At 39.3% G+C, this 26,557-nt stretch overlaps 1 protein-coding gene across 8 annotated transcripts in view; it reads left to right on the forward strand.

Moving 5' to 3' along the window:
• The window catches only part of scn8ab (sodium channel, voltage gated, type VIII, alpha subunit b), a 44,682-nt gene that overhangs the window by 11,938 nt on the left and 6,187 nt on the right, over window positions 1-26,557 (forward strand). For 2 of the 8 annotated variants that reach the window (XM_026168097.1, XM_026168098.1), the window contains exons 6-24: window positions 1,983-2,074; window positions 5,930-6,148; window positions 6,332-6,395; window positions 7,058-7,199; window positions 7,783-7,989; window positions 8,070-8,351; window positions 10,632-10,988; window positions 12,271-12,403; window positions 12,708-12,946; window positions 13,767-13,940; window positions 14,154-14,510; window positions 16,054-16,227; window positions 16,355-16,651; window positions 17,855-17,972; window positions 18,118-18,272; window positions 18,939-19,112; window positions 24,121-24,243; window positions 26,059-26,343; window positions 26,422-26,475. In XM_026168097.1, the coding sequence (XP_026023882.1) occupies window positions 1,983-2,074; window positions 5,930-6,148; window positions 6,332-6,395; window positions 7,058-7,199; window positions 7,783-7,989; window positions 8,070-8,351; window positions 10,632-10,988; window positions 12,271-12,403; window positions 12,708-12,946; window positions 13,767-13,940; window positions 14,154-14,510; window positions 16,054-16,227; window positions 16,355-16,651; window positions 17,855-17,972; window positions 18,118-18,272; window positions 18,939-19,112; window positions 24,121-24,243; window positions 26,059-26,343; window positions 26,422-26,475 (3,646 nt within the window). Of the gene's footprint in view, window positions 1-1,620; window positions 1,713-1,982; window positions 2,075-5,929; window positions 6,149-6,331; window positions 6,396-7,057; window positions 7,200-7,782; window positions 7,990-8,069; window positions 8,352-10,631; window positions 10,989-12,270; window positions 12,404-12,707; window positions 12,947-13,766; window positions 13,941-14,153; window positions 14,511-16,053; window positions 16,228-16,354; window positions 16,652-17,854; window positions 17,973-18,117; window positions 18,273-18,938; window positions 19,113-24,120; window positions 24,244-26,058; window positions 26,344-26,421; window positions 26,476-26,557 lie in introns of all 8 variants that reach the window. The other 6 variants (XM_026168099.1, XM_026168105.1, XM_026168104.1 and 3 more) reach the window with 6 other exon arrangements.

A 26,557-nucleotide genomic window follows, 5' to 3' on the forward strand; every position in this document is an offset into this window, starting at 1 on the left:
TATTTTATTGATCATAGAACAGCCAACAACTGCGACTTTGAGAAGTTGAAAGATTGGAATCAGATCAGGGTGTTTGTGCATCCTTCAAAAGTCTCGAAACTTCTTAAAAACAAATTTTCTGTTATAAGGCGTTTAAAATGATTGAATTGACTTAACTTCAGTTGGGATGGGTCCTAAAAGTTTTCAGTCTGCCATACGTATTGATAATAAACACATAAGGACAGTCTCTTTTCCTTAGTTTTCTTTAGTTTTATCTTATTCTCTTTTTCCTGAGCTAACATAATAACGTATTTAAAGTGGTATGGGAAAGGTCCTAAACTTAAATTTAACTGCTGATGCCAGCAATACTTTTCTAAAAAGTTGAAACATTAACATGTTTACCATATGAAAGTTTCTGGCATATTGTACTCATACTTCATAGCACAGTACCTGCATTCATTTTAGAAATAAGCTCCTTATTTGATCATTTTCTATTCAGCCGTCATACTTCTTTAGTTTCTGAGCTATTTTGTTCTGGCCCATCTTAAATGAGCTCAGTGAGTTTCTGGATGCATTTTGCTGTTGATAATATGGTATTAAAATGCATTTGTTTATGCACTGATAAATTTTAGGTTTTGTTAAGGTTTTCAGAAGTGCTCCTGAGCCCATTTAATGATTTCCACTGCAGAATTATTAGTCTGATCTTGATGCATTCCCACCTGCTGGCAAGAAGCTTGGGGCCATTCAGTACTGGTTTTCAGCCTCGTCCCTCGCATAGAAACTCTAAATTATACCATACACTTCTCAATTTAGGGTTCAAAAATTCTTAAAGCTCCCCTCACTGTGACGTCTGAAAGACCCCACCTACCTGGGATGCTTTTAACCCCCCTGGCAAATTAAAAAAAAAAATCAAACATCAGTTTGCTTATATGAGTTTTAATCTGACACTTTTGTGCAATTTATCAGTCATAGTAACAAAGTACAGTACGCACATTTTATGTTAAATACTCATATAAGCTCAGAATGATTTGAACATTGTTAAACTGGGGTTTTATTTGTGATTCTACACACTGGCATGTTTCTTATCAACACTTTTTTCATTGCCAGTTTGCTCTTGCCTGGGTATAGATTATGAATTTCTTTCCTTTTTCCTGTTTGCCAAGTCGTGCATGTGTGAAGGCAACAGGGGTTAGTTAATTTGAGAGAATGAAACCATTTATCGCTTTATTCACAGTTAAAGTGATTGTAAGTTGTAAGTAAAGTTGATTGTAATGCACTCAAAATAATATTCATGCCCAAAAACGCTTTAGTGTAATTTAATTACATATAAATTTTACAGTACAAGGTAAAACAAAATTTTCTTGATTTGCATACATCCAGTTTATACCAAGCAAATTTTCCTTACCAGTTAATTATTTGGATAAATAAATCATGGATTTTATATTTTTCTGTTGCATTTTGCATTTTTGGGTGTGATTTGTGTTGATATTTTTAAAATGAAACACTTCAACACAATGACTAATCCACATCACTCCATCACAGTTGCTGATGATGCTTATTCACATAGTCTGTATTAACCTCTTTCTTTCTTTCCCCTGGTCAGCATGGCTGCTGAGTAACTGTATCTGATCCACCTTGCAGGTATATAACAGAGTTTGTAAACCTAGGCAATGTGTCAGCTCTGCGTACGTTCAGGGTTCTGAGGGCTTTGAAAACAATTTCAGTTATCCCAGGTAAGAGAGTCCAGGTGTTTGTGTTTGCGGGTGGGCGAGCCACGGGGTTGATGTTAGGTGTGGTTTTGTTCCACTCCCTCTCCTCTCCTCTTCTCTCTGCGTTCTCTTCCCACTGGTTGAACAGGTGTTCTTGCTCTCACCGTGGTGTCCCTCCTGGTCTTCGATGGTGGTGCTGGTGTCGTGTTCTTGCGCATACGTGCGTGTAGTTATCGTGTGTGTGTGTTGTGTGTCATGGGGCTCTGTTCTGTGTGTCATCCTACCTTGTTACAGATATATAACAGAGTTTGTGGACCTTGGGAATGTCTCGGCGCTGAGAACGTTCAGGGTTCTCCGAGCACTGAAAACTATTTCTGTCATTCCAGGTGAGACTCCCATTTAAACACTAAGGCTGAGCTTACATTACCTCTTAGCTCTATTTGATTCTTTCATTTTAGTCTTTCTTTTACTTTTAAAGAAGGTATTGATTTTGAATTATTTCCTTTGTTGTTTAACTTTTTATTTTTTATTATAATCAAAAATGGTAGCAATACATTTTTGATAGGCTTAGCAGTCTACTTGCACCTCACATTAAATTAGAAATGTCCAGAGCTGGCATAAATTAAAGGGAAAAGTTTACTCTAAAAGCCATTCTGCATGTTGTTAAAAGTGATTAAATGAACAAACTAATTATTGTGAATTTTTTCACCAACTGTCAGATCAACTGTGTTCAGTTTTACTACGTTCTTTGATCCAAATTATCACTGCAGGGATTTGTTTTTAACACTATTTCATTCCCTAAGACTGCCAAGCCTAATCTGACAACTGCATGAAGCTTTGAAGTACATGCTATTACACGTTTGGCTTTAAGAGGCTATTCTTTTTATTTTATTTTATTTTATTTTATTTTATTTCATTTTATTTTATTTTATTTTATTTTATTTTATTTTATTTTATTTTATTTTAATCAGGATGTAAATAAACTTTTTTTTTCTCTTTTGAAGATCTTTATCCATCCTGGGAGTGAAAGAGAAAATATAAAGAAATATTATAATGTGTTACATTTCTTTGCACTCATTTCCTATTCTTTGGTGTGATAAGAAACTTAAGTCCTGATTTCCAAATTGACATAAGTTAGCGAGACAGCCTAAATCCACAGAGTTGTTACAAGTATTCCAAGGTAACCTTCCAAGTACCTTGAAAAACTGTACATGAGTGTAGTGTACTACTGTAATCTAAATATTTCATATGCTCTAATTTTCTTTTTATGTTGGCAACAAACAATAGGTCTCATTTCTGTATTTTTATATACATCACATTCACCCGTTGTATTTTTATGACAACTCTGTAAGCACCATCGCAGCACATTACATGCTTCACACATACAGCATACACAGACAGGGTACAATAATGTTAATTCCAAGCGTACAACACTTAGTGTGGTAAAACCAGCTTGAAGTTTCAACACCATGAGAGAGAAAAACAGATGCCCGGGATGGAAATGGTTCTTCGGTTAATGCAAGGTCATCACCACGTTTTAGACGAGTGATGCTGACATAGTCACTTCCTTCAGCCTTAGCGTTTAAATGACCTGCATGACACCTCTCATTGCCCCCTTACCCCCTACCTACAGGCACGTACTCTTCCTCACCTGTCCTCTCTTTCTCCTCTTCACTTCCTGCTTCCTCGATTGAGCCTGATTATGTCCACTGTTATCTGTTTGTTGTGCTGTTGTGTGCAGTTCATTTGTTGGATGCAGTGTAATTATAAAAGAAAGCTACTCAGGGATGTTCCCATAGATGAACACACAGATTTAAAGGAAATTAGGTCTTTTTCACATGGATCCTAAGTTACACAGTTGTACAGTTCCGATAAATCAGCTTCGTATTTCTTTAGCTCTCACTGTGTACATTGTGTACAGTTGTTATGTTTTTTTTAAAAAGAAAGTAAACCAAGTTTCAAGTCTAAGGTTTTACATATTGGGACATAAGAAAAAGGGTTAGGGTACTCTTCAGATCTTAAAATGATTTAAATACAACCTAAAATCAACAACAACACGTGACATTTTGTCCATTCTTTATTTAACAAAAAACTAAGACAAAGTGCAGAAGCAGTGTGTCAACAATATATCTTATGATTCATCAGCTTATAGAACCACTTTGAGCAACAATAACTTGACGTCATCATTTCCTGTTTGACATTATCAGTCTCTTACATTGTTGTGATGAAACCACTCTTGGACCGCCCTTCTTTACAGCGTTGCTTCAGTTCCTTAAAGTTCACTGATATTTGTTTGTCCACATTTTTTTTATCATTGTCCTGTTCAGTGACTCAATGTCAGCCAAGCCATAGCTATAGAAATGGCCTCACGTTTGAGAATATTTTGGTACACAGAAGAGTTTACGCTTTGCTTGTGCTGCTGCAAAACCAGCCCAAATCATCACCCCTCCACCACCGTGCTTCACAGTTGGTGTGAGGTGTTTGTTGTGATATGCTGTTTGGGTTTCACCCAGTGTGATGCTGTGCATTATGACCAAACATCTCCACCTTGGTCTCATTGTTCCAGACATCTTGTAGTTTCTTCAGATGGAAATTGGTGAACCTAAGTTGTGTTGTCATGTTCTTTTTAGAGAGGAAGCTTTCTTTTGGCTTTCCTCCTAAACATACTTGTTCAGTGTTTTTCTGACTATACCAATATGAACTTAACATTTTACATGCTAACTGAGATCTGTAGTTTGCAATGTAGCTCTTGGGTTATTTGCAGTTTCTCTGAACATTGCATTCAATTCTTCAGAATACCGTAATTCCAAAACATCTGCTTTTATAGAGGTGGTGCATTTGATAATCAGCACCTGGCTGTTTTTCACACACTGCTTCTGCATTTATTTATGTTAAAAAATGATGACACAGTATAATATGTCATGTCAGTTGTTCATCCATCTGAAGTTTTAATTTGGAGAATAGCTAAGGACCAGATGATTTTTATCTTATGCATAACATCAGAATTAAAATTGTTCAGCTTCTTTTTATATAAATATAAATACAAAAGTGTGCCTTTCTAATGGAAACATCCCCTACAGTGGTAGTATTCGTCGTAGTGCCATATGCTCTCTGTAGAAATTGAGTGTGATTTCTTTTTAATAGTCTATGACAGAAAAATCAGTGCTGTACACTTCAGTATTGGTACGGTAAACTTTAACTAGAACAGGCCAGAGGTGATACAGTGGCCAAAGCTAAGCTTATCAATGACTAAATATTCAAAATGCAAAAACCTGCATAAATGTTAGATTTTCTCTTAATATAAACACTCATTATATTAGGTCAGCTGAGCAGCCTGCAGTCTTAATCTAAATTAATACAAGGAACGCTGGAAGTCAACAGGCAGAAAATTAGTATGTAGGCAGGGGAGACGTGGAGAAGCAGGACAGCATGTTCTTCTACGTCTAAGGTGCATAAATGTATCTGCAAACAATGGCTGTCTACACTTTTTTGTTACTTTATGGGACTACCTGTACCTGTTTATTTTTTGGATAGCAGACTATTACAGATTCTGGATGAAATATCTCACAAACTGACTGGTTTTCTGTTAAGGATGAATTAGGGCTTTAACAAAAAAAATGAAGGAATTTAATTGCATATTATTTTGAAAATGCGCCACTTTATTCTACTAAATAATAAAATAAAATTAACTTTGGTTAAAACGTAGTTAAGTGATAGTTCAATTACAAACACACAGCATACAGTAGCTAGTGCTGAATAATTAATCAGAATTTGGGCTTACACTTGCATCGAGGCAGAAATGACAATGAAAAGCAATGCCTATGCACTGGTTTTATTCTGTAAGGGACTGCACAACACACTCTGAATGTCAATTTCTGGTATTGAGACTTGGCAGAGCCGGGTGCAGATTCTTAAGAAATCACTCCGATGCCTGCCAAGTTTAGCTTTATATAAGAATCTGCACAGCACAGGGTTAAAGACAGAATTAGTTTATACATTACCTAATTTACCCTTTTCATGCATGATTCGAGTCAGCTTAGAAGTGCAGCTATAACACTGAACCCAACACATCTAGTGCGAAAACATTTTATTTGTGTCTTATTTTGTGTATGTGTCTATGTGTGTGTGTATTTGAATGTGTATCTCGGTGTGCATGTGTGTGTGAGTTGTGCCTGTTTCCATGTGTGTGAATTTGTGCACATTTGTGTGTGTGTGTGTGTTATTCATATGTTAATCGACAGGCCTGAAGACCATTGTGGGCGCTCTAATCCAGTCTGTGAAGAAGCTGTCGGACGTGATGATCCTGACCGTCTTCTGTCTCAGTGTCTTCGCTCTGATTGGACTGCAGCTGTTCATGGGGAACCTGCGGAATAAATGCGTGATCTGGCCGATCAACATGACGGCTCTGTACCCGAATGGCAGCCGGGCTTTTGACTGGGGTGAATACATCATGAACACCTGTAAGTGTTGACTTTAAAACTTGATTAAACTTTGGGACGCGTATGCAGCATTAGAGATTCTTTGACTTAGTCATGATGTCTGAGGGATGAAATATTAACAGAAACGCTGACTCACTCGGGTAACACAGACTCTTTGCCCAGTGGCCAATGCAAGTGACTGCTCTCTCTCTCTTTTTTAAATAGCTAATTTCTACTTCCTCCCTGGTCAGCTTGATGCTCTGCTATGTGGAAATAGTTCTGACTCAGGGTAAGCCAGTACTTCGCTCAGTAAATCCTCACAATTATATTTATGCTATGTTTACAGGAGCTGTCTGCCATATTCCTGTTGTTCCACCACACATCTTAAAACATTATCAGAAATTTAACAGGGGGGCAGTCGGTGTTTGGGGTATTTCAGCATCAGATCCTTTTCCTGGGATGACCCAGCTAATTTCTCCAGTCACAGCCATTACGAGGCCTTGTTGACGCTTTCTTCCAGTGCAGTTACTCCTTGTGACATCAATGTATTCTTGTTTTCTTCTAGTTTGTGCTAGTGCTCCACATTCCTCCTAAATACTGCTACCTGTCATATGTTGGGCTGTGGTTTTATGCCTGTAAGATTCTGTTGAGCTCCAGCCAGTTAAACTTTTGATGCTTAGATATGGCTTATTGCTGTATTTGGAGGTGTAACAACGGCCCTGTCTTGCATATCTCCAGGGGATATTTGATCGTATTTTGATCTGATGGATTCACAGGGTGTGTAGATTAAAGAAAATCAAAAAGCACACGAGATATTTTTCATCTCGTTGCATCCAGGGCAGGGATGTAGATCAGGATGCATGTTATCTTACCTGTGTCGATGTCAAAGTGGTGCTTTTCATTCACTTTTTAAATGATGGTTTTCGGTATTGCTCTGTTATCCTCTATCAGACGATGTCCAGAGGGTTTTACATGTATGAAAGCTGGAAGGAACCCCAACTACGGTTATACCAGCTTTGATAGCTTTGGATGGGCTTTCCTCACCCTCTTTCGTCTCATGACCCAAGACTTCTGGGAAAATCTCTACATGCTGGTAAAGACTTGTTTTATTAAAGCCTCTCAGTGCCCAGTAGCTACCTCTCCCTCAAGCAGCACACTTCATCATAAAAAATATATATGAATCATCAGATTAGCATGGATGTCTGAATGATTCAGCACTTTTTGATGCTTTTAGGGACACAAATGCATGTGCAAATTCAGTATGTGCACCAAAATCTGTTAAGGTAGCTGCACTACCATGACTGTGAGCTGGAATATTTCCTGCTTCTGTAGACCATCACCATCACAAGCATAATAGCTTCTCCTTTTTTGGCAAAATAGGTTTGTGTTGTAGTGTGTGTACGTGTATGTGTGCGCAGACTATAAGGCATCGTTTCAGTATGGACGTTTTCCCGGAGAAGGTCTTCGGATTGTCGAAACATCAGAAATGCTGACATAGCACACAATATAGAGTGCATACTAAAATCCAGCAGAAAAAATCCATAAACATTAAAATAACTGTGCACCAAGGAGGATTTCAGTTATATTTTATCATTACTTGTTTCATTTTAGTCTTAATCTTGCATGATAAATTACTGATTCATTCACTTTTATGCTATGTCTGTGTTTTCTGTGAGACTCTTCGAGCTGCAGGGAAGACGTACATGATCTTCTTTGTGCTGGTCATCTTTGTGGGCTCCTTCTACCTGGTGAATCTGATCTTGGCTGTGGTGGCCATGGCCTATGAGGAGCAGAACCAAGCCACGATTGAAGAGGCACAGCAGAAAGAGGCAGAATTCAAAGCCATGCTCGAACAGCTCAAGAAGCAACAGGAAGAGACTCAGGTCTGTCATACTCTCTAATATACATACACCAATATGCATTTTTCATAGTTTTAGGTTATCATGTCTTTTTTTTCTCTCAGGCTGCTGCCATGGCGACATCTGCTGGTACTGTGTCAGAGGCTGCGTTAGAAGATGAAGGTGGGGGGCACTTGTCCCGCAGCTCCTCGGAGGTCTCCAAGCTGAGCTCCAAGAGTGCAAAAGAGCGTCGCAATCGCAAAAAGAAATGGCGACAAAAAGAGCAGGAGAAAGAGAAAGGAGACAGTGAGAAGGTGGTTAAGTCCGAGTCAGATGATGGCAGCAAGAAAAGCACCATTCGATTCCCAGGGAGTCGACTGGGAAGGAAGACGTCCATTATGAACCAGGTAAAGTTAGCGAGAAAAGCTGTAAACTCGAGAGTTTCAGCAATGGCCCCATAGACTGTATATAAAAGATGGCTGTGGATGCTGTGATGTCACTAGTGGTGTTGTGGCCTTCTAAATCGAAGTAAAAACATTAATGCTCATCCTCCAGCTTCACTGTGCTAATGTGTTAACATTATTCTAACCATAGCTCTGTTTTTAGCCACCAGGTAGCAAATCTTTATATGACAGTTAGCCCAACTTCAATAATCCTACAGACATTACTGCTGTTTAGTTTTCTGTCTTCATGTGTGTCTGAACTGATAGGAGAGCAGTACGTTTTTGTTTTTTAGAACATGGTATATCATCTTTAGAAGGAAACTTGCGAGTTAACTACCTGCTTATCAGTTAAACTTTGTAATCCTTTTTATTGTTTCCTGGATGAGCAGCCCACACACACACACACACACACACACACACACACACACACACACACACACACACACACACAACCATGGCTACATCACTTTAACATACAGACCGAAGGAGCTGGGATCTGTTGGATGAGTCACTGTACCTGTTCGTACTCTTGAATCACAGCTACCCAGATGCAAAAGGCACCAACAGAGCCCCCACATGTTAAGTTTATTGACTACAATTACTTGCACTTACACCTAGTAAAATCTATCTGTCATTCAAAACAGCCATTCCTATAATAATGTATAACTTTAAGCCTTAAAATTAAAATGGGTGAGTTGTGTAAAAAAATTGTTATTTTTGCTATAAAGTTGGACATTTTAACATGTGGGTATAGGGGGATTGAGTTACTTTTGTAGCCAGTCTCTTGTGGCCATTTAAGGAATTGCAGTGGCCAGGATTTGTATGGGGATCCAAGAAGAGCATGTGTGCTCATCCAGAGCTTGGGTGGATGTGATGATTCAGCTTCTTCCTGCACTTGGTGGTTTAAGCAGTGACCTCGTTGTGGTATCAGCTGTATCAGCCTCTCTTGAGCCACAGCCCTCTTGGGACTCTTCCTGCCACTTCAGTTGTCATACAGGCAGTTTTCCTACTCTTCTTTCACTCATTGCAGGACCTTTTGAGACTTTGGTTTCTTACTACTTTGTCTACATTTGTTGGCCAGTCCTCTGTACTTTATTTGTGCTTGTACGTATTTGTATTACTTTATCTTTCCCTGCATTGCAGTTGCAGACAGGATAGAACAAAATAATAATCAAAATAACCCAAAAGCTTGCAGTGAGCTTTTCTTTCGTTAAACATTGTTACGTAGTTTTTTCTCAATGAACACCACAATGTGTAATGCTGAAGATTTTCAACATTAATACTTCACTTATTAAGATCTAATGTGTCATTTAAGTGTGACTTTTAAGATACAGATAATCGTTTTTTTTAAATGTATTTTTTTAGTAGGAAAAAAATGGACCGAGATGAACATCACTGTTTTGCCTATTTGCCACATATGTGGCGTGGTGCAGAAAAATTTAATATGTGTCTACAGCCTCAAGATATGAAGGATCATTTCTATGTTTATCATCTGAGAAGTGATCCCCTTCACCAAAGAGTCGGAAATGTGATGCAGGGTTTACTTTACAATAGAAGGCGTCTTGAGGCTACTGTCGTTGTGATTTGGTGCACTATAAATAAAATTGAACTGAATAGAAAAAAATGGGACCAGCATCTAGGTAAAATGTTATCGTCTTATTCTTATTGTCAGCAGATTAAACATATAACCCTCCAAGTTCCATACAGCTGACGAGATGGCTAAATAACAAGAGCAGCTAGTTCTGAGCTAACATTATGCCTGCTAATGTTAGACTCAAGGGTCCTAAAAATCACACTTTCTCATTGATAAACAATTCAATTACATTCTCACGTTTTACTAGTTTATTCGATAAGTGTCTGAATCTAACAAGGATTCCACTTCAAGGAAAGTTACAATAACAGTGGCTAACAGAGGCTAACGACAGCTAACAGCGGCAAAAACAGCAGAGCTTAACAACTTACACTGTGCCGCAGTCATCAATCTCCTGCTACTGAGTGGTGAGATTTTACACACTGTAATGTTATTTTTTTGGAGCAATGCAGTTCTTCTTGAAAAGCAATATAACATGTTTTAAATATATTATGGTTATATTTTGTGCCTACTGCCTGTTTCTCATTTCTTTTTAGTTCCCTTCCTCTGATTTATTCTTGTTTTATATACCCCACCTGTACACATCAACTAACTCCTGCTGTTTTAAATAACTCCTTAATTCTCCCTGTCCTCATTTATCTCTCCTCTTTCAGTCACTACTCAGCATCCCAGGCTCACCCTTCATGTCGCGCCACAACAGCCGCAGCAGCATCTTCAGCTTCAAAGGCCGTTCCAAGGACATGGGCTCAGAGAATGAATTTGCAGACGACGAGCACAGTACAGTAGAGGAGAGCGAAGACCGTAGAGGATCCCTGTTTATACCTTACCGTCGCAACAGCTACAGTGGCAACAGCCAGGGCTCATCACGCATCCATCCGCTGGCACCCCACCCTGGAGGGAAGAGGAACAGCACAGTGGACTGCAATGGCGTGGTGTCTCTCATCGGCCCTGGGCCCGGCAGACGGCTTCTGCCTGAGGTGAAAATAGATAAGGCAGCCACTGATGACAGTGTAAGGACGTCCATGGGACACCTAATACAGTTTAGGCATGATGTTGGTGGCCCGGGTTTCTGCAGCTTCTCCTTCACAACCTCTTCCCCTGCCTCTTGTTCCTCTTTTCCCTAAACCCAGTATCTCCTTTTTTCCACTCCCTGAGTACACAGAATCTGTTTTATTTTTTCACCATACACTGACTCTTAGACTTCCAGCCTGATCTAATGCCTTTTCACTTCTTTTTTTAGCAGCACTAGAAGTCACTAACCAGTTGAAAGAACATCCGCAAACTCACTCCCTTGCCAGAATCATCACCATTACTTCACTAACAGTAATGCGTAATGAGATCAGCCCTTTCGAGTTGCCCTAACAGTTCAATCACTGAGAAAAAAATCATTATTATATGAAATTCTTTTCATTCTTTACTTCTACTTCCTCATTCTTGAGGGCTTTGTACATCTGGACACATACTATTTTCTATCACTGTTCTTATCTGGAGTTCTTTTTTCTTCTTCTTCTTCCTTTCAGCCTCACTTTCCCTCTGCTGCCTTCTCTTTCCTCCTTGCCCTCATTTATCCTCTGCTTCTGAGAAATGGATGATGCAACGACAAATATGAAAACTTTTTTTTCCTATAATAAATGTCTCTTGTCATTCTAGCTAGCATGGTTGAACCCTCTTTTATTGTCAACCAATCTACCTGCTTTTTACCTTCTCTAAAGTTTAGCATGATGTGTCACTAAATGATGTCTTGATGTCTTCCACTCTCTTGTTGACATGCATGCCACTGCATGCATTTTACTGTTTCTTAGGGATTGTATTTTTGTCATGCACATTAAATGATGGCAAAATTAGAATGTGCTACCTTAAATTCTCAAAAGTAAAAATACCTCAAATCAGATTAAATCATAATGGAAAAAAGAGGAATTGAAATTGAGCCCTCTTTCAAAAAAAAGTTTTAAATAAACCCTGGTTCTTTACCTGGTTGTGCTAATTTAAGGCACCTATTTGAGAATTTACAGTAAGAACTTGAAATGTATTTGATTATATTTTCTGGAAAATGTAGAATATCAGTACATTATTTGATACTAAAGCGACAGTTCTTTTGCCTTGTGAGCAGACCTCAGATCTCTTTCATGATTTAGATGGATCAAGTTGCATCTTGTGGCAACTGCTGTTGTAATTTGGCGCTATATAAATAAAATTGAATTGAATTGAATTTAGATAGCTGTGGAGCACAAGGTTGAATGTCTGTTTAGATTCATGTAATGACCGTGACATCATGTCTTTCTCTGAGTACAGACTACAGACGTTGAGATTAAGAAGAAGCACTCTGGCTCTCTCATGGTGTCTGTGGATCAGCTCAACTCCTCCTTCAAAGGGAAGGACCGTGCCAACAGTCAAATGAGTGTAGTCACCAACACTCTGATAGAGGGTACAGAGAGTTTATATGTTTCTCTTGTTCTTTCTAATCCTGTGCCGTTAATTGTCAGATTAGCTCTTAGTGCTAAAATACGTTGAGGACATGAAAATGCACAAGTAAAAACAACATCAGTTTTCCTCGGTATCAACTAAGTGACAGCTGTTGTTGCAACTTGTTAGTATATGCCCATAAGTTGCATGTAATTATCACATAAGTGAGGTGTTCAGGAGTCTAGATGTTACAGCACATAATGTCACTTAAATAACTAAATGTTAAACATTTCACGTCCCCCCTTTTCTTCCATCTCTTTGTGCAGAATTGGAGGAGTCTCAAAGAAAGTGTCCTCCCTGCTGGTACAAGTTTGCTAACGTCTTTCTCATCTGGGAATGCTGTCCCATGTGGCTAAAACTCAAGCACATAGTCTACTTGATTGTCATGGACCCCTTTGTTGACCTGGCCATCACCATCTGTATTGTTCTCAACACCCTTTTCATGGCCATGGAGCACTACCCAATGACTCCACATTTTGAAGAAGTCCTGTCTGTTGGAAACCTGGTAAGAAGCTGCAGTCAGTCTTTATTTAGTCTTTTTTCTTACTGTTTCCATTCCTTTTTGTTGTTGTTTTATGACTGCATGCTCAGTATGTCTCTCAGAAGGTACAGAAATGTCGTAGGTGTATTGTGTGCCTCAATTACCTCAAGCCAACTCATCAAAGCTTCATTTGATATGTGCACTTAAGAATATATACACATACCGTATACAGGAATCTGATGGGGTCTCATTAAAGATTTAGTACCATTTTAATGTAGCCAACTAGGCTTGCCTGCCAAACTTTTATTACGTCCACTCACTCTTCATCCGTTGCATCTTGCTTCCTTCAAGTCTGCTGAACCCTTAACTTGCTCTCAGCTGCTTCCATACAGACATAAGCCTGTTCAACACTGATTTGACCAAGTATATAACAAGATCTGTCGCAGGCATTCTGGTTTGTCTGTACTCTGTCTGTGCTACCAGATATCACTGTCGCACAGCTGTCTGAGGGCAGAAATACTGGCACAGTGTCAGATATTAAGACAGGAAATGAGGTCATAGGCATTGGCATGCAGTCCAGGAACTGAACTCAGAGGAATCTGCGCAGTATGATGGATGGTGCAGTGTGAATCACTGGGTGTTCTCTGCAGCACTAACAGGACATAGCAGAAGGACAATACAAAGCAACGAGTAATATAGTTAATTACGAATTCTGCTGAAACATATCCTTGTTAATTTTTTAACAAGAAATGCTTCAAATGCAATCTAAGCATGCCTCTTTATCCTGTTTCCCGAGGAAACATATTAACATATTCTTCATGTTTTTCTCTGTGTGGGTCTTTAGGTTTTCACTGGCATCTTTGCTGGGGAGATGTTTGCCAAGCTAATTGCCATGGATCCCTACTATTACTTCCAGGAAGGCTGGAACTGCTTCGATGGCTTCATTGTGACTCTGAGTTTAGTCGAGCTGGGACTGGCTGATGTGGAAGGCCTGTCAGTGCTCAGGTCTTTCCGATTGGTACGTGGAAAATAAGAGACATTTGATTTGACCTTTTGTGGCCTTAATATACAAGCTAGTATCAGGTAAAATTTGTGCAGCTCTCTTTCTTACTGATCATCAGATCAAGGCTGACGTTAAGCCTGGCTTCTGTAGATATTACATCAGGTTGTGTTTTGTAGATATGAAAAACTATAATTAACCCTGTTCGTTTGTTTTGTGCTTCTCTTGTAGTTGAGAGTGTTTAAATTGGCCAAATCATGGCCAACACTCAACATGCTGATCAAGATCATTGGCAACTCAGTGGGAGCTCTGGGTAATCTAACCCTGGTGTTGGCCATCATTGTCTTCATCTTTGCCGTGGTGGGAATGCAGCTATTTGGCAAAAGCTACAAGGACTGTGTGTGTAAGATTGCAGAAAGCTGCGAGCTGCCACGCTGGCACATGCACGACTTCTTCCACTCCTTCCTAATTGTGTTCAGAGTGTTGTGTGGGGAATGGATTGAGACCATGTGGGACTGTATGGAGGTGGCAGGACAGACAATGTGTCTAACGGTCTTCATGATGGTCATGGTGATTGGTAACCTAGTGGTAAGCAAAGACAGACATTACATAGTGTACAGGCTCCTGAATTATAGTAATCCATTGAAGTTTAATAGATACATTGCTGTGAAAAAGTATTTGCAGTTTTCATGATTTCTTTGTTTTTTGCATATTTGTCACACTTACAATTTTCAGATTATCTAACAATATTAGACAAAGATAGTATATACAAAATGGTGTTTTTATGATGATTTCATTTATTAAAGAAAATAATATCCAAACCTACCTGCCCCTTGTCTAAAAAAGTAATTACTCTCCTTGTCAAAACACAGTTTTTGGAAAGCTGAGTTACAGCCAACCCAGACCAGTTAAATCAAGAAATCACTTAAATAGAAGTTGTCTGACAAAGTGAAGTAGGCTAAAAGATCTCAGAAAGCAACACATCATGCCGCAGTCTAAAGAAATAGCTGACAAACAAAGTCACTGACATCTATCAGTCAGGAAAGTGTTACAAAGCCATTTCTAAGGCTTTGGGAACTCCAGTTGACCACAGCGAGAGACATTATCCATAAACAGAGACAACTTGGAACAGTGGTGAACTTTCCCAGGAGTCATCCAGGACGTCACAGAAGAACCCAGAACAATATCTAAAGAACTGCAGACCTCAGTTGTCTCAGTTAAGGTCAGAGTTCATGATCAACAATAAGAAACACACTGGGCAAAAATTGCATTGACACAGTTCCAAGGAGAAAACCACTGCTGACCAAAATGAACCTCAAATTCTCGTCTCAAATTTGCCTAAAAACATCTTGATGATCCCAAAGACTTTTGGAAAAATATTCTGCGGCCGATGAGACAAAACCTGAACTTTTCGGAAGGTTCAAGTGCTGTTCCATCTGATGTAAAACTGACACAATATTTCATAAAAAGAACATCATACCAACAGTCAAACATGGTGGCGGTAGTGTGATGGTTTGGGACTGTTTTGCTGCTTCATGGTGATTTTCCGTAAGTGATGGAACCATGAATTCTGTTTTCTTCGAGAAAATCCTGACGGAGAATGTCTGCCTATCAGCTTGTGCCATCAAGTACAAGTACACTTAAGAAGCAAGACAATTATCCAAAGCACACCAGAAAGTCCACCTCATTTTGGAGTGCCTAGTCAAAGTCAGGAGTTAAATCTCATTGTGATGCCTTAGCACGATCTTAAACAGGCTGGTTTAACAGGATTTTCAGAAACCCTCCAGTCTGGCTAAATTTAAAGAAAAGATGTGAAATGTGAAAGCCTCATTGTCAGTCACAAATGCTCCATTGCAGTTCTTACCACCAACTACGGTACAATCAGTTGTTAGCCTTAGGTGGCAATAGCTTTTTCACATCAACTTTTTCCTTAAATAAAATCAGTTTTTATTTAAAAAATGCATTTTGTGTTTACTCTGGGGTTTTTTTAAATTGAAATTTCTATGATGATCAGAAACACATGTGAAAAATATGCAAAAAAAAAGAGAAATCCAAAGGTGGCAAATGTTTTTTTCCAGCGCTGTATATTGTGAGTGCTAAAATGAGAGCTTCTGTCTATTTTCCCTTTGAGGTGCTGAACCTGTTTCTGGCCCTGCTGCTGAGCTCATTCAGTGCAGACAACCTTGCTGCCACTGATGATGATGGTGAGCCCAACAACCTCCAGCTCGCGGTTGCTCGCATTAAGCTGGGGATTGCCTGGTTCAAGGCAAACATGCGGGTTTTTGTAGCCACAATGCTAAAGAAGGTACCATATAATTTAACATTTATACATCTCCTTGTTTAAATAACATTGTTTTGTGTCAGACTCCTATTTGATGGCAGTTTGTTTTGTAATAGCGATTTTTCATTGGTTGTTTTATCACTATGACAAGCAGCCTGTCGAAGACGAACAGAAGCCTTTGGATGAAATGTATGAGAAGAAGCTCAACTGCATTGCAAATCACACAGTGGATATCAATCGAGGACTGGACTATGCTAAAAATGGCAATGGGACCACCAGCGGAATTGGGAGCAGCGTGGGAAAGTACATGATTGATGACGACTACATGTCCTTCATCCACAACCCAAACCTCACTGTCTGCGTTCCAATCGCTGTTGGCGAGTCTGACTTTGAAAACCTTAATACTGAAGATTTCAGCAGTGAATCCGATGTGGAAAACAGCAAAGATGTGAGTATCATCTGCCCTTGCTTTGCAGGTAGTTTTAGTAAATTATTGTTTTGATGTCAGAGGTGATGAGGTTGCTAAATATAACATGGTAGGAAGCAATGCAATAGTGCAGTAAACAGAATAAAGTTGAGTATATCGTGCAATATGCAGTAAGTGGAACTCATCTGAGTTGCCACACTGGAGAGACTTAGTTTAACTGACATTTAAGAACATCCATTTAGACAGGAGCGCTGTAACACTGAGCCTGAGTGCTGACCCTGCAGACAGCCAAGAACAGCAGGCAGACAACAGACTGCCCTGGTGAGATGACAGAGAAGCAGAGTCACAGTCTACTGTACAGTATAAATGGAGGAGAAGGATAGCCAGACCCAAAGTGTGTGGAGAAGTCTGATGGGTGGGTCACCTTGACCTAGTTTGTTGTAGGAAGAAAGGAGATAATGCAGCTGAATCACTACTGTACCTGCATCAGGTTTATATTCTACTGAGCTTCCTCAACCACAAAAATCTACCCAGCGCTGCAGCTGGCCAGAGGGCACGCTGCAGCGCGAAAGCCAGTCAGAAAAGCATGATGGCTATTTTGTAAAAAGAATTTTAAAAAAATGGTGGAAACAGGGGAAGAAGGGGTGAATGTTGATGTGCATTCACTCTTCAGTGAACTGAACTGTCCTGAGTGTTTGTGAGTGTTTTTGTCGAGTTAACAGTAAACGACTAATATCAAACGTGTATCTAAAGTATTAAATGAATCGTGCGATTAAAACACACATTACCTTACATCCTCTTTTCCCTCACAACACAGATAAATCCCCCGATTCTTTCAAATGTGTGCCAGTGCAATCCCTCCATTGTGTTTTGTGAGGTTTTGTTTTTTTTCTACTTAGGTTCTGTTTTGAGTGTTTGCTGTTTGCTGGTGTTTTCAATGCATTTGACCTCTCAGGGCCACCGTATAATGACTATTATTAACAATTCAAAGAATTACTGATTATCTCTAGTGACTAACATGACTTTTAATAACTGCGCTACATGGCTGTAACGTGTATACCTCCATTTATAAATCATGTCATGCATATAAACCCAAAGGATGCATTAATGTAATGGCTTCACTGGCACTGTGCCTTATACATATTGTACGCTTTCAGCATCTCACTGCTGAACCTATAACATTCAGAGAGAAACTAAGAGGTTGAACTGATCTCTTTGTCCTAGCTGGATGACACCAGCTCGTCTGAGGGCAGCACAATAGACATCAAGCCTGATGTGGAGGAGGTGGCAGTGGTGGAGGTTGTGGAGGAGTATCTTGACCCAGAAGCCTGCTGGACAGATGGTAAGTGGTGATTAATTTTTAACTTTTTGGTTAGTAATAACAACAAGCCCACACAATATGTTATCGGTGTACTGTGTTAATGACAGCTTATTCACAGTTCAATCCATGATGTATATCAACAGTCGTGTTTTCATTTGGCATGCAGAGTGTGTGGCCAAATATAAGTGCTGTGATGTTCCCATTACTCACGGGTGGGGGAAATACTGGTGGTTCCTGAGGAAGACCTGCTACCTGATAGTGGAACACAACTGGTTTGAAACCCTGATCATCTTCATGATCCTGCTCAGCAGTGGGGCCCTGGTAAGAACACACACACACACACACACACACACACACACACACACACACACACACACACACACACACACACACACACACACACACACACACACACTGTAGCGTAAACATGTTTCCAGTTTTGCACACTCTCACAAACAATCTAATTGCCCTACTACAATATCTAATTAACAATATGATAAAATGCACATCAAAGGAAGAATACAAGCAACAAATTAGAAAAACATGAGCAAAATCAGTTAATGATTGCATTTAGTTCTGAGGATGTGAGCAAGCATCATCTTCTGCTTTTCTTCTGCAACTGCTCTTGATATTATTGCCGATAATGGACAGCAAAGTGCTGTAATGCACCAAGCTTTCAACCAGGAGTTTCTAGCTTAGGCTTGCAGCTTTATCCAGGTGGGAGGTAAAGACAAACACTTATATGTGGAATAATGGAAACAGGGAATGAAGGGAACCATGACCCTAGTCTGATAGGGTTATGTTTATCAGTTATTTTTCTGCATGGTGTAAACAACTTATTGTCAACAACAAATAAACACAGCATGTCATCCAGCAAATTCTAACCCAGGTGATTTAGAAGAGTGAAAAGACCTTCATACTGATAATAACACTGGTTGTTTCATGCCATGCATATTGTCTGTGTGATGTTTCTGTTCTGCTCTTCAGGCCTTTGAGGACGTGTACATAGAACAGAGGAAGACAGTCCGTATCATCCTGGAGTATGCGGATCGTGTTTTCACCTACATCTTCATCCTGGAGATGTTGCTGAAATGGGTGGCTTATGGCTTTGTCAAGTACTTTACAAATGCCTGGTGCTGGTTGGACTTCTTCATTGTTGATGTAAGTACATTTGTATGTGGCTTGGTTACATACTGGCCACATGATGATAGTTTAAGATTGCAACATCTACAGATTTGAGAGTTTAAAGTCAGTGAGTCATTTGTCACACAGAAAAGATGCTCTATTGGGGAAACACGTATGTTTGTTTTTTGTTTCTACCAAATGGGCGAATGTCTCAAAAAACATGGTTTTATTGCTTCAGCCAAAAACTAGAGAGATAACAGTTCCTGCACTGCTGAGTCACAGACCTCTTTATCTAGTCAGCAGTGTCTACAAACACCAGGGACCACAGAAACGCATCTGCACATTGCTCCATGCTTCTGTCATGAAGCCTGGAGATTTTGCTTAGTTTCAGTAGCACAATGGCCTCTCTGTCCTGAATGTTCAATCTGGCCTGCTGAGGCATTCAGTGTTTCCCTCTCTTGACAGCTACTGTAATTCATATGTGGTTTATCCTTTTCTCTCATTTGTGTGTGATCTGTTTCTCACGTGAATTCTTTCCTGCATCTATATTTTAAAAAATGATGTCATAGCTAGTGGGCAGCACGGTGGCACGGTGGTTAGCACTGTTGCCTCACAGCAAGAAGGTCCTGAGTTCAATTCCACCATCAGGCCGGGGTCGTTCTGTGTGGAGTTTGCATGTTCTCCCCGTGTTTGCGTGGGTTCTCTCCGGGTACTCCGGCTTCCTCCCACCATCCAAAGACATGCAGCTTGTGGGGATAGGTTAATTGGATAATCCAAATTGCCACTAGGCGTGAATGTGAGTGTGAATGGTTGTCTGTCCCTGTGTGTTAGCCCTGCGACAGACTGGCGACCTGTCCAGGGTGTACCCCTATGACAGCTGGGATAGGCTCCAGCGCCCCCCGCGACCCTGAAAAGGATAAGCGGAAGCGAATGGATGGATGGATGGATGGATGTCATAGCTAGTGAAATATCTGGTGCTTCTCAGGAAGTGACACTTTTTATAGCACTTTACTTCGTTATTTTACGGTTTTGAGGAAAAGAATAATTTGGAAATTTGAGAATTAAAGTGATTGATCACTGAATGTGATGGCATACATTCAATGATATTTTATGGACAGTTTATTTAATTAGTTGATCATTTCAGTCCCTGACATTGACCTTTCCAAATCCAAATGATTTTTTCCTCAAAATGTGTAATTTAATTCAATTTTATATATTTAGCAATAAATTTATATTTTTTGTCTTGTCGTAATATTGATTTCTATATATATATATATATGTATATATGTGTGTTTTTTTTATTATGTCCTATGTTGTGCTAAGTCATTCATTTATTTTATTTGTCCTTTGACCACCAATTTATCTTCACCCTTAATTGTGAAGTGCCAGTCTGTCTATGTTAACCTCGACATATACATATAAACAAGCATTTAGTTATGTTTAATAGGAATGTAGTATTGTATGTTGTATTCCTGATGGGGGTCAGAAATTGTAAGTATGTTTACCCTGCACACATACCATATGTGTGCATTTTTTTATGATTATTTGTGTATATCATGTATTTTCAGTTACTGTCTGATTGTCTTTTACAATATGTAACGTCACAATAGTTTGTTGAGAACAAAGAACATAGGAGTAGTCAGGTTGCTTCACAAACATCTGCCTTTGTTTTTAACAAACATCCTCAGTTATCAAGATTACGATTGGAATCTGGCCACTAACTTTCAGTGATCATGTTGAAAAGATCAGGTGGTCAAAGAATCATTTGAATATAGCAGTAGAAGATGTTAAAGTTTGGAGAAACTGACCAAATGACACTGCTGCCCACAAGAAGGACAAAAGAAGGACAAAGAATAAGTGTGTGAGTCTTCACACGGCCACTTCAATAGTTATTCTTAATTAGCATTATGTTCAATCCCCTTTTATCTTCAGATCTCCTTTAATTCTTTGTGGCACAGATGCAACAAGGTGCCAGAAACATTCCTCTGAGATTTTGGTTCATGCCGAGTCGACATGACTGCATCACACAGTTGCTGCAGGTTTACTGGAATCTCCACATCACCTTCTAGAAAGGTGTGAAGGTGCTCTGGACTGAATCTGCTAACTGTGAAGGTCATTTGATTTCAGTGACCTCATCGTTAAGATACCAGAAACCAGTGGTATGTTCTCCTACTGGAAGGAGCCATCAGCAGATGGTCACTGTGGTCATAAAGAAATAAACATGGTCAACAAGACCCCAGAGGAAAATGTCTCCCACACATTATACCAGCAACACCGTGAACCATTGATGAGACAGGATGAACCCATGTTGTTTATGCCAAAATCTGACCCTACCATCCAAATGTTGCAGCAGAAATCAAGACTCATCAGAACACACAGCATTTTTCTTCTGTTGTCCAGTTTTGGTGAGCCTGTGCAAATTGTAGCCTCAGATTCTTGTTCTTAGTTAAAAGGAGTGCAGAAGACCACACCCAGTGCTGCTGAAGCACATCTGCTTCAGAGGTAGATGTGTTGTGCATTCAGAGATGCTCTTCTGCGTGTCCTTTGTTGTAAAGAGTGTTTATTTGAGTCAATATGCTTTCCTGTCAGCTTAAAGCAGACTGGCCATTCTCCCCTGACCTCTGGCATCAACAAGGCATTTTTAGCCAGAGAACTGCCGCTCAGTGGATATTTTTTTTCTTATTCAGACCATCCTCTGTCAACCCTGGAGATGGTCATGTGGGAAAATTCCAGTAGCTCAGCAGTTTTTGAAACACACAGACCAACTGTTCTGGCATCAACAATCACACTGCGTTCAAAGTAATTTAAATCAGTTTGAAATCGAGCAGGTCATCTTGGCCATGTTTACATGTGCTGAGCTGCTGTCGTGTGGTTGGCTGATTAGTTAATGAGCAGTTGAACAGGTGAACCAAATGAAGTGGTCAGTGAGTGCATACACAACATTTGTGAGACTTATAATACAATGTTATGCAGAAGATGTTAATATCACTACAGGACTGAGATATAAATTCACTTCCATAGAAAGCCCTTTAAATGTAAATCAAAACAATATGCAGTTACTTGGCTGTATATAACAACAATCAATATAAAACAACCAAATGTTAAAACTGAGAAATGATATTGTCGCTTTAAATGATATGTCAGCAAATCATTTAAAAAGGGTTTAGATATCTATATTACAAATGTGTAGCATCTTTCTTTTATTTGTCTCTGTAGGTGCTTAGAAACGTCACAGTTAGAGCCTCCTTTGTTAAATATTGGCATTTATAGTGCTTCAAATAGTATCAGTTGTTTTCAGATCTGGACTTTTAAGCAGTTTTGCATTGTCTGGTTAAGTAAGGTCTTCTCTATGAAAGATATAAATAAGGACAATTTTTGTCAAACATTTCCCATTAATGAGCAAGTGATTTTTATGCGCATTAACTTTGTAATGAAGCTTGCAAAATCAAGGGTTATCTTCCAATTTACACACAGTGTAAAAACTTCAGCAAAGGTTTGAGCTATAACTTTAGAAAGTGTTGTGCCAAAAGCAAAAGAAATCAGTTTAGACTTGAGAAAAAGAATTGCTTCTGCTCACAAAGCAGGAAGTTTATCACAGAGTTCCTGAGTGTCAAGAACTGGAGCAAGAAGTGTGATCGAGAAATTCAAATAGAGCAACACAGTACAGAACAAGCCTGGCAGAGGCAGAAAGCGAAAGATTTCAAAGAGCGTGGAAAGAAAACTAGTGAGAGATGTGTCTGCAGAGCCCAGGACAACTGCAGAGGGGTAGGGTAACCCTACACCTGCAAACCAGACTGAAACAAGCTAAGGTGAAGATCAGAAGAAAGTAGAGATTTTTAGCCACAGATATGCTGCTTATAGTTGGAGAAAGAAGGGGAAGGCATACAAGCCAAAATGACACCATCCCTACAGCGAAACATGGTGGTGGGAGCATTAAGCTATGGGGATGCTTCAGTCCATCTGGAACTGGAAATCTCATCAAGGTGGAAGGAATGAAGAAGAAAGAAGGATATGTGACGATTTTAAATGAAAACCTCAAGCAGTCGGTAGCAAAACTGTCCTTACTTTTTTACAATTTTCATGTAGGCTAAGTACAGATTTTCTAAATGTGTGAGTTGGATCCTCTCTTCCCAACAATTATAGTAAGGGGTCTGTCCTATGGGTCATGATGGACGACAAAAGTGTTCAATTATTCAAGTTACATGGTGGATTTTTTTTTTTTTTTGCGTAACCCTGAAATATGAAGACATCGCAATATAGTCTGATAACTTAATCCAGATTTTTTTAATGCAGCCCTCTGTCCTAACACTGACCTGTCCTCTCTCTCACAGCAGGTTCCTATAACTGTGTCTCTCTTTAAGTTAAGAGAGACGTTGTGCAGCTATCGAGAGGGACTGAGGGGTCGGTGTTTGGGGGTCCAGGGTAAGGTTGATGTGCTGTGGTGGGACTCCTACTTTCACAGGCTTTTCCTCTCTTCTAACCCTGAAAGTTGTCGTCAGCTTCTGCGTTTTCTCTCCCTTCTTTAAGTACAATGCCCTCTGATGTGGAAACTGTACTGTTTTGTATCGTGTACTGTGTGTATATTATTGTGTCACATTGATTTAGTGTTTGTGAACTCATTTCTCCTCTAATTTTTCCCTTTGTTTGACTCTCTTCTCTTCCTCTCACTGTGTCAACCACAAGTTTCTTTCCAGGTGTGCTCACTGTGCTGTTAAGCTGGTTATCACGCTAGACTGGCTTGCCAAACTAAACCAAACTCAAACATAAGCAAACACATTTTTTTTAAAAAGAAAAGGAAAAAAAGAAGTCCGGCTACGCTTTATTGACCGTTGTTTATTGTAATAACTCCTGTTTAACCGTTATGCTATATAGATACATATACTTACACATATATAACCTATATATGTACTTATATATATCTGTATATAACCATTCAGCCATCCTTACACTTTAGAGTCCACCTTTCTCTCTATTTCCCCTCTAACTTTGTGGGTCCTCTCTTCCTTTGCCTCTGTCTTTCCCTCTTCTGTCCCTATCTGTGTAGGTGTCTATAGTCACCCTTATAGCTAATGCGTTGGGCTACTCCGATCTAGGCCCGATTAAATCACTCAGGACACTGAGGGCCTTGAGACCCCTCAGGGCCCTGTCACGTTTTGAAGGGATGAGGGTAAGACCCAAGATACCAGGCAGCTGGTCCTTTTGCATGCCGAATAAATAAGAAGTATCAGCGCATGCTAGAGATGGCAGAATAGATTTTAAATATCTCTGAGGGGACTTTTCTTTTTTTAAAGATGACTCCTTGGATTAGTGAGAAGCTTTTTGCATGGACGCAGATCATCTCAGATGGTCATCATACATCTGATTTGATTAATCATGTTTCATTTCATATATAATAAATTTAGCATTATTTTAAAGCATTTAGCAGTGACTCCAAATATTAACAAAATTAAACTCTGTCCAATGCTTTATTTAAAAAAGTAGACTGCACTCCAATTTTTTGTTTGAGTGATTCAGCACGCTACAATAAAAGCTCTGTTTAGTACCAGCTGAAGGAACAACTAGAGGTTGGTTTGAACTGTCAGGCAAAACAAATTCAAGCTGAGCCATGCAATAGGGTTATGACACAGACCCAAAATGCAGTCTGTTAAGTGCTACAGAGCCCCCAGCTCAAATGAACAGATATCCAAATTAGTAGTCAATCTTTGTGCATACTTCATTTACAAGGTGCACACAGTTAAGTCTGTCCTTAAGTGTGTGCACAGTTTCTACATCTATAGTTGTGATGTAACTCCAGAGTTTTAACTAATAAACAAACAAAACAGAATCTGGTTTAATCTGGTTATTTCATGTGATGGATTGCGTCAGCCTCTGGTTGTTGCTGGGCAAAAAAAAAACAACAAAATTTTTTATCGTGCCTAGGCTCAGCATCTTCTGGCTTTTGCTCTGGCTCAAGTGTCCTGTTATCTGATATTATCACAGTTTGGCTTTGGCATTGTCACACTGGAAGATCAACAAACTTCTGGTTGCATAACCCCTCCCCTGACATCCTTGCTCATCACTCCTCAGTGAATTTCATCACCATGATTTTCACGATCACCGTTTTGCAGTTATATTAAGTTATCGCATAGCTGCATTGTCTCTATATTACAACATTAGACAGAACACAAAATAACGCAAATAATTTTGACATTTGATGTTTGCCTATAGTTTTGGTTTATTTGGCTTTCTGTTTTCATGGCTTGGTGTTTGGAAATGCACATTCCTGTGTTTTCCTCCTAATTCTAACAGCTGTATATCATTCAGGACGGTAAAGTTATCTTTTATATTAACAGTTCATGCAATCATTACTTAATTGATTGAATTAATTTGTTGCATTGAGCAGCCACAGCTAACACAAATGTTCTCTTGACATACTGGAACACAAATAGTATACGAGTGTGTATGAATGCAATATACTTTTGATGGGAATAACAATATGCTGGGGCACAATACAAAAAAATCTGATAATGTGGATTAGAAGCTACAAAAGGATAACTTTATAATGATTTAGAACTAGTTGTAATGAGTTTTAGTTTAATATACCAAGCTGTCATAAAACAGTACTACGTCATTTAAATGCTGACAGTCAAAAGTGATGATTTATAAAATTTGTAATATCCCCTTTATTACCAAAACCTATAACACAAACTATTTTAAGCATGGCTCTCTGTTCAAAGTTGAAATAATCAGAGTTCTACACTGTTTTGACTTGTTGTGCATTGTATTGTGCCCTGTTGTTATACTCGCTTGTAGGTTATTGTGATTGGCATGAATTTTTACGAAGCAATCACATAACGCAACTTGAGTCTCTAAGGGAGGGAAAGAATGTGCATTTCTATGTAAGTGTGTGTTTCTGTGCAAAATGTTATAACATCTACAAGCAGGTGGTGTTTGATTGCTAACATACACTCTTGTCTGCTCCCCACCCCCCTGTTCTTTTTAGGTTGTAGTGAATGCCTTGGTGGGTGCAATTCCCTCAATCATGAATGTGTTGCTGGTGTGTCTCATCTTCTGGCTCATCTTCAGCATCATGGGTGTCAATCTGTTTGCTGGAAAGTATTACTATTGTTTCAATGAGACAGCTGAGGAGTATTTTCTACCGCATGAGGTGAACAACAAAACAGAGTGCCTCGCACTCATCAATGACAACTATACTGAAGTCAGATGGAAGAATGTCAAGATCAATTTTGACAACGTGGGCGCGGGATACCTGGCACTCCTACAAGTGGTGAGAAACTTTTTTTTTTGCTACTTCGCATTTGTACAATTTTTTTGTTTTCTCACACTGTGACTGCCACCATCGCAGGCAACATTCAAAGGCTGGATGGACATCATGTATGCGGCAATAGATTCTAGAAAGGTAAGCTTTTTCAGTTTACAAATAGTCTGACTTTCACATCAGCAGGACCTACAGTTTTTTTAATATGTTTTTTTGTTTATGG

Source organism: Astatotilapia calliptera, chromosome 5, assembly GCF_900246225.1.
Source record: "Astatotilapia calliptera chromosome 5, fAstCal1.2, whole genome shotgun sequence".
Taxonomy (NCBI): Eukaryota; Metazoa; Chordata; class Actinopteri; order Cichliformes; family Cichlidae; genus Astatotilapia; species Astatotilapia calliptera.